The 12,095-nt window shown below is 36.2% G+C and overlaps 2 protein-coding genes across 2 annotated transcripts in view; one reads left to right on the top strand and one right to left on the bottom strand.

The window, feature by feature from the left end:
- Positions 1–7,832, top strand: part of LOC142358569 (serine/threonine-protein kinase 4-like) — a 50,503-nt gene extending 42,671 nt beyond the window's left edge. The window contains exons 2-4 of the mRNA XM_075409979.1: positions 4,822–4,999; positions 5,793–6,093; positions 6,425–7,832. Coding sequence (XP_075266094.1) covers positions 4,859–4,999; positions 5,793–6,093; positions 6,425–7,617 — 1,635 coding nt within the window. The 5' untranslated portion in view covers positions 4,822–4,858 and the 3' untranslated portion in view covers positions 7,618–7,832. The remainder of the gene's footprint in view (positions 1–4,821; positions 5,000–5,792; positions 6,094–6,424) is intronic.
- LOC142358570 (BTB/POZ domain-containing protein KCTD12-like) overlaps positions 1–12,095 on the bottom strand; it is a 554,440-nt gene that overhangs the window by 123,403 nt on the left and 418,942 nt on the right. The gene's annotated exons all lie outside the window — the stretch shown is intronic.

Raw genomic sequence — 12,095 nt, 5'->3', positions numbered from 1 at the left:
GATCAATAAAATCGCTTGTGATGGCAAAAAGATATAAATCAGTTTTGTATGAATCACATATCTTTCAAACAATTGATGTGGTTTTTCAACACCCCTCCTGTCATATTAAGTGTTTGTACCTAGATCATCACGACAAAATGATACGCTTGTTCTTCCCAACAAGTTGTCTGCCGGCATGCGATCGGTAGGTAGGTAGTTCAATAGTTGATCCTCGACTATGATCCAAACAAAGTGAACTTAAAATCAGACATTTTTTATTCGTGGTTCATAGAATACGAAGTTAGAGCAATACAGCCCTGATTATCTACGAAATTTTGTTTTGGTTGTCCAACGATAATGTCTATTTCTCAAATGTTCGTTAAATTGACTGCTGCTTTGCTAGCTTCCACTGGTACATTAAGCTCCGAGTCATCCCAGGAGGTAGAAACATATTTAATTTCTGTCTCCTTGATCAATTTTTGCTCCCGTGTTGTAAATTAGTTTGAAACAATATCTACTTGGTCGTTTTGTCTTTCAAATTTTTGGCCTCTAAGCTGCGTTATCAAGTGACTTGTCTATGCATGCTGTGCACGTGATCGTGATTTTAGGTTGAGTTGTTTTTGGATTTAGCCCCTGACTATCCGACTGACGCTTTGTGGTAAAAACTCAGCAAACAGTGAAGGAGTAGTTCAGTTTAGTCATCCTTTAAATTTATATGAAGAAAAATGGACTGGAGGCTCTTTTAAAAATCATTTATCTTTTTTGGAAAGTATATCGCTTCAAACCATCATAGGAACCATTGTTGGATTGTCTTCCTCGGAAGAATCTTCCTAGGAACCATCCTGCCTTAACCCACAAATTCTGGAGTTTTTCAAGACTCCTTACCTTTAAGATTTTTTAAGCATCTCTTTGCGGGGTTCCAAAGTCTGGATTATCTACAAAAGAGCTGGATTTTCTACAAAAGAGTTGGATTTTCTACAAAAGAGTTGATTAGCTGGATTTTCTACAAAAGCTGGATTTTCTACTGGATTTTCTACAAAAGCTGGATTTTCTACAAAAGAGTTGATTATTTTAGCCGCGTGAGCAATATCTGGTGTAGTTGTTATTGCTAAGTAATTCAGGCATCCTAAACAACCTCTGAAATTGCAAAGCTGCATCGACTGTGGCTCGGCACTGCCCATCAGAGGTAAATCAAATTTTGAAAGCTTCAAACAAGGATCTAAAGAAACGTCAAGTGACTAAGCTTCTTCTAACTTTAATCTTTTTGATAGTTTTTCAGTATATGCCTCCTGTCTCGACTTTTTTCAATATATGCCTCCTGAATCTTTTTTTTTCTTGCGCTCGTTTACTGGTCGCCTTTGCTGTTCTTCAAAGCGAAAAGCTGTCTTGTTTTTATAACAGACAATCAACCTTCTTTGCTTCAAATTGTGTTACGCACTGACTTTTAAAGATGTTTCTCATGGTGTTCTTGAGATCTATATTTGAGATAAATGGAATGAATTATTGTCATTTTCCAAGGACTTATTTTGGTGTTTCACAGTGCGGTTTTTAGCGGATATATTTTGAATAAACTTAGCTAGTAATAGACTTTTATTGAGCGGTTCGGATGCGCGATATGTCCACTAGTTGCCCTGGTTTTTAGAGCTTTATTTGACCACAATATAACTCTAAGGAAGCCTGTTCTAACTTAGTTATTTTATGAAGAATTTCCAGTTCAATCTTTAATTATTTTAACAAAATCATAAAGTTTTCAGAGATAGAATAAGAAGTTTCGAGATTATTGTTGAGTTCGAATAGCAACTGATAGTCAGGCTGTTTCTCCGGTGTTCTGGTCATCGTGGGTTCCGCAGGGCTGTACCTTGAGTTGTAATGGTCCTTCGTAAATATTTACTGATCTACAAGTTGGGCAATTTCCGGCGTTTGCACGTCTCTTGATGTTTGTTAAGTACATATACAAGTTCCGTATTAGCACCTACTTTATCAGAATAATTACTTCACCAAGTACATAGTTTCTCATGAAGTTTTTCACCATTTATGCGAATTCATCGTCAGGGGACTCAAAAAGGTAAATATTGAGGCTTTTAGGCACTTGATATGTTATCAGTAAACTGTCAATCTGCGGTTGTTTTTAATAAACATAAACAAATTAGGGTTTACAGGCCTAGATGGAAATACTAGCTATATATGGCCTTGAGATCTATCTGAATATGAACTAGATAAAAGCACTTGTTTGTGGATATTTAAAGGAAAATCATCGCGTAACTATGAGGGACGAAATAGGGGCGTGACAAATTGTTATCATGATTTGTTCACGATGGCAATTTGAAATCATTCAAAGTTCAATTGAACCAACATTTTGTACTTTTATTATTAGTACGTCGTTTTTTCAGGATTAAAGCTTTACAAACATATTGAAAAATACTTATATGCCACTGCTAGTGAACATCGTCTTTCTGTCTGAAAAAAAATAATAGACATCTCAATTGCTCTCTAATAATATCTGGTCTTTTGTTTAGTTCTCATTGTACGTAGTTGATGGTTATATCATTTTTTGTTTTTCAAGACATGCTTGCAAATTTTTTGTTTGCTGCTTATATAGTGCTTAATTAGTTCAACATCAACTGTACACCAAAACTACTAATGTTATTTTTTAATGTGCCTCAAAGTGTTTTTTTATTGAATTTTTCAGGTATATAATCTACAAAAACAGTGACAATAACTGCATTAAGAAATACGTTTTGGTAGATCATGTGAAGATAAATGCGCTCATTTTTGATTTAATCTGAAAGTCTCTGCTGCTACTCTGTCTGAGATTAGTCTCTTACTCTCCCTTGTATGCTTTGTGATTTTGAGGTTGATTATTTTCCCGAAAGAATCCAAAGTTAACTTGTTTTTGTAAGATGCCACCAGTTTCGAGGAGCTAAATAAGTTTGTTTTCCTTCCCCATTTCAGGTGCCTATAGTTAGAATTGTTTTTAATAGCATGTGGTGATTGCTAAATTAGGGTGATTCACAGGAGTTTTGAAATGGTGTTTTTTAGACCTTTTTCTAAATTGTGTAGCCCCATTTCCTTTATCGATAACAAAATACAGGTAGTAGAGAAAATGGAAAATAACCTGCTGGGCAGATTTGCGTTTTCTTTGTTCTTTCTAGTGGATTCTGTTCTAATTTATGTTGTGCTATTGTGACTTTTTCTCAGACAATGATTCGTTTTACTTGCTTTTGCCGCACATTAATACAATTGCCTAAATTCATTTTGACTTCTACCTACCATTTTATTTGTTAGTTTTACCATGACAAAAAAGTGGAGAATGCCTTGTCTCGTTAATAATGGAATCCACATAAACGGGAAATTATACAAATAATACGAGAAATTGTTTCAGTTTCGAGTGGCCGCCAATAGGTTGAATTGAAATGGGTTTCACTGAATATTTGCGTGAAGTTGATTGGCTGCTTTTTTGTGGACATTTGGGTATCTAGTTTTTCTTTTTCTGATATCTAGATAAATCTTAATAACATTTTCGCTGTATTAATTTTACTAGAGCCATATTTGCAAATGTATTTGACAGAAACGTTCTTCCTGAGAAAATTGGAGAGTATGAAAAACATTCAACTTTGAAACAGAAGCCATCGCTTTGACTTAAGGATTTTTAAAAAATCTTTTAATTCTCAATGAATTCTAGACAAAGACTAAAGAAGAATAGTCAGAGCCTTTAATAATGCAAATCAAATTGAAATCTTAGTGGTTCTTGTTAAGTAAAACAAATTTTGGGTAAAACTCTTTGGCAATATTGGTCCTTAATATAAGTGCAACTAGTTATTCCTCTTGATTGAAGTTTACTCAGGCGTATTGGTTTTTCTGAGAATCGTACTATTTCTTCCCTGTTTTTCCAGACTTCAGCTAAATAAAATTGTTTGGTGCTGAACTAAACGTTTCTATTTATCAATTTCATTGATATGGTATATCTTATGCTTTCAAATACGAGTGTGGGAACATTCTCTGCCACGCACAGAACCAGTGAGCTTTCTTAGAGACTCCTAAAAATTTTTTTGAGCTATCCTTTCTTGATAAAAAAAATTTTAAATGTTTATTTGGAGGTGGTTTTTGTTTATTGTTGCAGTATGTAACATTTTTTGCTTGTATATATGTTATAACATTTGTTTGCCGATTTTCAGTTTGCTGTTTCTGGATCTTTTGATTGCGAGTCATTGATTGCAGTTCAACTTTTTTACGCACTAAAATGTTTCCATTCAAAATAAAGGTTACGTCTCTTGGCCTTGTTGGAAAAATTTTGTTTCTAAGTTTTCATTTATGCACTTTTTGATTAAAAGCTCTGCTTGTGCTATATTTGAGCACATAGGAAGATCCAGCGATCGCTTATTTTTTTCACGTACAGCAAATTTCTTTTCGCCAGTTTAATAGCTATAGCATCAGAAATAAAATTGTTCGGATTGATTTATATTGCTCAATACATTTGGTTTCTCATCGTTTTGGTATCGCTGTTTCAAGATCCACTTCATTCGTCTGAATCTTCTTCAAGTTCAATAAAGCTGCAATTTCGAAGCAAAATTGGCATGAAATGCGTCTAAAAGAAGTCAGATCCTTTAAGGTTGAAGGTTGGAAAGCTATCTTTCTAATGCCAGTTAGTTAGTCTTGGATTTATGCTCTTTTGTGATATCCGACATAGACTAACACTTTGACTGCCGCATTTTGTACTACTCGGAGAAACTTTCTAATAAAATGAAACAGCTGGAAATTTAACAAGCATCTAAGCTTAGAAAACTCTAAAGTGCAGCTGACTATTTCTCCCTATAAGGTGACAATTATTGTTTACATTTTCAGATACAATGAGAATAGGGTCAAAGCTGTGCATGTACTTATGAAAAAGTTAACCGAAGAGAACCTGAAGCAGCCTCTGGATGAAGTGTTTGAGTTGGGACAGATACTGGGAAAAGGTTCCTATGGATACGTGCACAAGGCTATCCACAAGCAGTCTGGAAAGGCATTCGCCATTAAACAGGTCACTATTTAATTTATCTCACTTGGCATTTAGTTTATCTCACTCACAGTTTTTGGATGGCTGATGAATAGAAAATGTAGAAAAAATACGTATAAACACCGCACGATAGTCAGTTGGCTCTTTATGGCACTGAATTGATTTAGAATTTGTTCTCACAAATTCGCCCGTTTTGCTTCGCAGCCCGAACTTTGGAAAACGTGCAAACATTTGAATGTAGAAAAGGTAAGTCTAGTCACGATAGAGAAAGAAAGCGAAACTTAAACGGTTGCCCATATTGGTTTCTTTTGAGAAATGTCCACTTTTGAAGAAAAATCGATTATTCTTTAGATGGAGTTCATTACTAGTAACATTCAACTATCGATCCAAGGGATTAGGATCATTTTTAAGTTGTTTTTTGGCAGCAAGCATTCACACAAAGCATACTTATTTCAAACCATTGCTATGCTGCTAATAAATAACGAGCTGTAGTAGCAAACCATGTTGAGTGGAATCCCGTAAAAGAAATTATTTCGGTTGAAAAGTAGTTCTATAGTTGCTCCGGATGACAGAAAGCGACTCATAGTGGTTTTATACAAAATTAAATGATTTCAGCGTGATTAATTGCGCGTTCTTACAATACTTGGTGTATTGAAATCAATTCGCAACAATCAAAAGTGAAGCGAAGTCAATTTTCTCGGAACAATTTGTAAGACCAGGTCATTGAGGATTTGAGTCCTTGACCCTCTCTTATATTTTTCAATTGAAGTTAGATAATCCTGTTAATCCTCTTACGTAATTGATTGTATGTGTGTAGGTGCCGATTGAGAATGACCTGCAGAAGGTGGTCAAGGAGATCAACATCATGCAGCAGTGCAACAGTGACTTCATAGTGAAGTACACTGGAAGCTACTTCAAAGACAATGACCTGTGGATTGTTATGGAGTTGTGCTCGGGTGGATCCGTCATAGACCTCATCAGACACAGGAATGCGCCCCTGGACGAGACAGAGTTGTCTGCAGTGTTGAAGGACACCCTGAGAGGTCTCAGGTATCTGCATGCTAGTCGCAAAGTGCACAGAGACGTCAAAGGAGGAAACATTCTCCTCTGCGAAGACGGTTAGGCAATTGCTGTTCCATTAGATTCCATACCAAATCTTTGTTCATATATAGCTATTGATGTGAAATAAGTTTGGTGCGCCACCTACCTTTACTGGTGCCCCTTTACTGGTGGCTTGTATTTTGCATCTTTAATGATAAGAATAGCAAATCCTGGTTCTTGGGCTTTGCAAGTCATTACCAGTACAAATACATGTTTAAGAGTGCCGACACGGAAGTTAAGTTAACTGAGGAAAGTTAACCGAGATATTTGACGCTAGTTTCGCTTAATTTAAGGATTGTCTTTTATTGAATGCACATAAGAATTTGCGTGAACTATCTTTTTATGTAGGAATGGCAAAGTTGGCTGACTTTGGAGTGTCCGGACAACTTTCAGATTCCTGTGTCAAACGGAACACATTTATCGGGACGCCGTTTTGGATGGCTCCCGAAATCATCCAGTCTCAAGGCTATGACTGTCTTGCCGATATTTGGAGCCTCGGGATAACCATAATAGAACTGGCCGAAGGCAGACCGCCTTACTCGGACGTTCACCCCATGCGTGCTATTTTCATGATATCATCTAACGACCCCCCAACACTCACTGACGAAGAAAAATGGTCTCCCGACTTTGTAGATTTTTTATCTTCCTGCCTTGTTAAACAACCTGACAAAAGAACATCGGCTGAAAAACTCCTCAAGCACGAATTTATCAAAGGGGCCGCTCCACGTGATATCATTGCTACAGCTATTAAAGATGCACAAGAAAAACGCCAGATGTTAGCTAATAAACGTAACGCTGGAATGCGATTGCAGAATTCAGCGCTAATTGAAGACGAAGTTGATGGGGATGATGATAACTTCAGCACCGCGAAAACGTTCCGCTCTTACGCGTCAGGAACGTTCACGCCGGCTGGCGATAACTTTGAAACCTCGGGAACTCTGGTGTGCAATGAGACATTAAAAAGTGACCAATCCGGGTCCATTGTGATTAATGGCCGACCAACTGCAGTCGCTAATGGATCTCTCAACGAGACGTTTGAAACTATGGTCATCAATGATGACGACGAGCAAGGCGATGATGAAGAATTAAGTGATGGTACTATGAAGCGACTTTCGGCAACCAGAAGTAGTAGAAGTTCTCAGGCTTCGTCGAAAGAAGTTCCCTTTTTCTTGCGTCACTTCGAACAGAAGGCGGCTCAGGGTATTGATATCAGCGCAGACACTAACAATATCACTAAATCTTCCTCCTCACACAACCAACCCCCCAAAATTAGCGCGGATCCCAACAACCAAAGTGCCGATTACTCCTCAATTTCACCAGGTGTTTTTGATCATCAAAGTAAACTAGTTCGACCTTTTGAGAGCGAGACAAATTTCGAATTTTTAGACGACGGCAATTTGGCAGATTTACGGCAGAAAATGGCAGAAGTTGACCTATGTTTGAATCAAGAATTGGAGGCTTTGAAGCGAAAATATGAGACCAAAAGACTCCCGATCGTAGAGGCTATCAAAAGCAAACGGACGTCGGTCGGATTCTTCTAAGAAGAGAACTGGTCGAATGTAAAGATTTAGTGAACATTTTAAAATTAAATGACTCTCTATTCTTTATCCGAATGACGTGGTAGCATCTGCCCCGCGTTTTGCCTATTCTATCAATTTCTCTATTTTTGTAGCATTCAGGAATTTTTACTTTGCGACTTTTTATCTAAAATATTATGATGCGATTGTAATGGCACAATATAGTATTTGATGCCCCCTGTTGTTTAATCCATGAAGGCTGACTCGTTTTCGAGCTGGAGATTGCATGAAGTAATCTGGAAAAAATACCTGTGATCCCCAGCTTAGTTGACGCGGCAGAAATTGAACTATTTGATAAGATTTAAAAGAAAATTTGCTATTTGCAAAGTAAAGAGGTTTCTTGACATTGACATTTCTAATAAAAAGAAGTAATTTTTGAAGGTGAAATTGACAAAAAAATGACAGAGAAAAAGCTTAAAAACACGATCGAGAAGAAATAAATTTGTGGCATAAATTTGTGGTTTCCAGATTATATCTTACTGTCTTAACGATCGCGGAGATTTTGATAATAGTATCTGGTTCTCTTAGCAATTTGACCATTCAATTTTGCAGCATCTAATTGCACTTTTTTGATGTTGGGTCAGCAATATCGCATCAGTATAGCTTTATTAAAGATACTTGAAGTTTTTAACGTGTCAATTCTTTATTGACCCCATAATTTCTTTAGAATAGAAATTCTAGACCAAATTCGAGCTCCAAAAATTTTGAATCATAAGAGAAGCCATATTTATTTTTAGTAATTCTTGGATAAAATAAAGTTTTATCATGTTCATAGTTATTGCTCTTCATGAGCCAATAAAACTATTCCAGGCTGGATACAGCGATACTAGATAGCCTCTTGAGTTAATAAAATAGTTCTTAAGATCTTATTAGCTTGTTTGTTAGCAAGATTTTGTTAAAATTTGCAATTGTATCCATAATTTTTCGATATTTTTTGTCCTTTTCTTAGTTTAACGACCATTACTGGCCAACGAAACTTTTCAAGTCTTGGAGATGGGTTTTTTGACAGAACCTTGACAGAACAGAGAAGCCATATTTATTGTTCAGTGGTAACCAAGTCAAAAAGAACTTGATTGTTAACTCGACAGAACAATAATGACAAAGCAGCCAGAAGAAGCATCTAATAATTGTGCAGTTTCATATTTTCCTTAAAATGCTAATAAATGCTCATTAAATGACCTCAAAGAAAGGTTGAAGCAAATATATTAGTCCTGCCGATCTTTTATGCAAATGTTTGTAGTAGCGACTTTTATTCATCTAATTGTTTTTTTAATTGCTCTCAAACGAAGTTTGTAGCAATTATATTAGTCCTGTTGGTCTTTTTTAATGCGATTTTTCGCTTGACCGATTTTTCGTCTGACGCTTTTGGCTTTTCGTCCTCAAAAACGGTGTTTCCCCACGAAATCAGACCCCGGTGCACCCACCTCCCCCCCCCCAACACGCTGTTGCCCCCACACCAGTGTTGGCCTACCCCCCCCCCCCCCCCCCCATCAGCCCCCGGACCCCCCCCCCCATGTCTAGCTACTGACGAACAACCGCTTCCTAAATTTATACTATTTTGCAATTTTTTTCAAGCTTTTTGAAAATTTTTGACATTTTTGATTTTCCTCAGCCCTAGGTGTCAAGGAATCTCCTCTAGGTTTTAATAATAGGTTACTGCATAGTTTCTGTTTCTAGTGGTAATGTTCAAAATTTTAACATCACGAATTTTAGCAATTTTTTGACAAAATGTGAAATTTTTTTCAAAATTTTTGTTGTTTTCCTTATTCAAGTCTTTCCAGACGCAGGGGCCAGAAAGTATCTTAAGGGGTTATTGGCCATGGAATAGTTTTTAAACTTTTTAATGTCACAAATTTTATCAATTTTTTTTATAAAACTTGCTTTTTTCAAGTTTTTTTTTGAAAATTTTTGTCATTTTGTTGGTATTTTCAGCTTCAAGAGCCGAGGAGCCACCTCTAGGGTTTGAAAATAGGTTAATGTACAATTTCTGGAATAAATGGAATGTGGAACCAAGTTTTGGCAATTTTTTCAAATAAAAGTTGCAATTTTTTTGGAATTTCGTCATTTTTTAGGTTTCTCTTCTAGCTTTAAGAGCCACAGAACTTCCTCTAGGGTTTAATAATATGTTACTGCATAGTTAATAGATGTAATGGAATGTTCTTCAAGAATTTAATAGACAAATTCAAGAAATTTTTTTCAAAAATATTTGAAATTTTTTGTTTTTTAATTTTTTTCGGCACCAGTGGCCCTGGGACCTCCTCCAAGGTTTGATAATAAGCTGCTGCATAGCTTCCAGAGTTAATGGGATGGTGATCAACATTTTTTATCACTAAAATTTTTTTATGACTTCAGAATTTTTAGTAATTCTTGGATAAAATAAAGTTTTATCATGTTCATAGTTATTGCTCTTCATGAGCCAATAAAACTATTCCAGGCTGGATACAGTGATACTAGATAGCCTCTTGAGTTAATAAAATAGTTCTTAAGATCTTATTAGCTTGTTTGTTAGCAAGATTTTGTTAAAATTTGCAATTGTATCCATAATTTTTCGATATTTTTTGTCCTTTTCTTAGTTTAACTACCATTACTGGCCAACGAAACTTTTCAAGTCTTGGAGATGGGTTTTTTGACAGAACCTTGACAGAACAGAGAAGCCATATTTATTGTTCAGTGGTAACCAAGTAAAAAAGAACTTGATTGTTAACTCGACAGAACAATAATGACAAAGCAGCCAGAAGAAGCATCTAATAATTGTGGAGTTTCATATTTTCCTTAAAATGCTAATAAATGCTCATTAAATGCCCTCAAAGAAAGGTTGAAGCAAATATATTAGTCCTGGTTGAAGCAAATATAAGCAAATATATTAGAAAGGTTGAAGCTAATATATTAGATGACATTACGCCACAAATATATTTTTGGCGTAATGTCATCATCTCTGATCCTCATTAACAATGAATTATTGTCGAAATATTTTTTATCATAAATGATCTAACAGGCACGTTTTATGAAATCATTGTTAACTGCTCTGGAAAGCAATTTATAGCAAATATTTTGATCCTGTTTGTCTCTCATATGCAATTTTTCGCTTGGCCGATTTTTCGTCTGACCCATTTGACTTTCGTCTTCAGAAACGGGATAAAGAGGTAGCGCCCAGAAGTCACCAAACCGTGGCTAGCTGCTGACGAAGCCAACCGCTCGCCGGTCGTTTGAGAGCAATTGTTCCGACGTGGTTGTTTTTTTTCGTCTGGCCATTTATTTTTTGTCCTCAAAAACGGGATAAACAGGAAAAAAAAAGCGTGGCATTACGTTTTACTAGTCCCTTAGAGCCTTACTAGTTTTTAAGTAAGTGTCAAGGGCGGTCCGTAGAAGTTTGACGTCTCCCCACCTTCCCTTCAATCACTGCCACCGCACTCACCCTCGTCCCAACTCACCTCTTATCATTTACCTGTGATTTTTTGGGATCGAATAAAAGCGATAACCAAAAAGCACATCCCTTGCGAAATTGATTTAAAGTCATCTAGATTCGAAGCATAACATCGTTTCTGAAAGGGAACTCCTTGAACTAAGTCTACTAGTTGGGAAAGAGAGTTCTGAGTAACGTTCATTCAATCTAGCATGCCGCTCTTCTTTTGTGTATAACATTTGCGTCATATCAATTGACTGTTTTTGCGCTCCTATTGTTTTTGTCAACGCAAAGAATTTCTTGATTATTGGGCGTTGTCTTTTACTAGACTGGAAAAAGAGTTATAATGATTTTTTTTTGGTGGTATTCCGAAACTGGTTGTCAAAATATTGCGAGAAAAGTACGTGTAAAAATTGAGTAGGAGCTATGGTTATCTTTTTTAACGAACTGATCAAGATTTCTGTGCAGGCGTTATTTTTCAATCAACCATTTTCTAACCAGTTTTTTAGTTAACTATCTAGTTTTGCGGGTCTAGTTATACATGTTAACAAAAAAGTGTACGTTTGGTAGTTTTCGTGATAGTTGTCATGATAATAGTCATGGTTGTTTTCATTTAGATTATTTCATGATTTACAAGACTTTTGTTTGCAATAGAGAGCTGTTTTTCTCGTTATAGAGGCTTTTAGCGCTTTTCATACTTGTCAAGTTTGAGCATCATGGGCACGTAGTAATTTTCAGCTAGACTTTTTCTTGTTTTTACTGACATTTTGATAACGCTGGTACCTATTTTGAAATATTTAAAGTGCTCCATGGGTGCTGTAGGGGCCACTCGAGAAATTTGATGAAGCTGAGAAAAAAGGGGAGAGTCCAGTAATTTGATGCTCAAATGCCTAATGAATTCAATATATATCTTTGTCTTTTCTACATTGATTTTTGGCATTTTGGTTTTCAAATGCTGTTTTCATTTGTTTTTTGGGCAGTTAGTGACCAAACAGAAAACGGAGAGGTTGTTTGCCATTTACTCTCCAGAAAGGCTACG

This window comes from Convolutriloba macropyga, chromosome 2 (genome assembly GCF_964194025.1).
Source record: "Convolutriloba macropyga chromosome 2, txConMacr16.3, whole genome shotgun sequence".
In the NCBI taxonomy this organism is placed as follows: domain Eukaryota; kingdom Metazoa; phylum Xenacoelomorpha; order Acoela; family Convolutidae; genus Convolutriloba; species Convolutriloba macropyga.
Note: the sequence above shows the minus strand (reverse complement) of the source record. Positions and strands in the feature narration are given on the sequence as shown.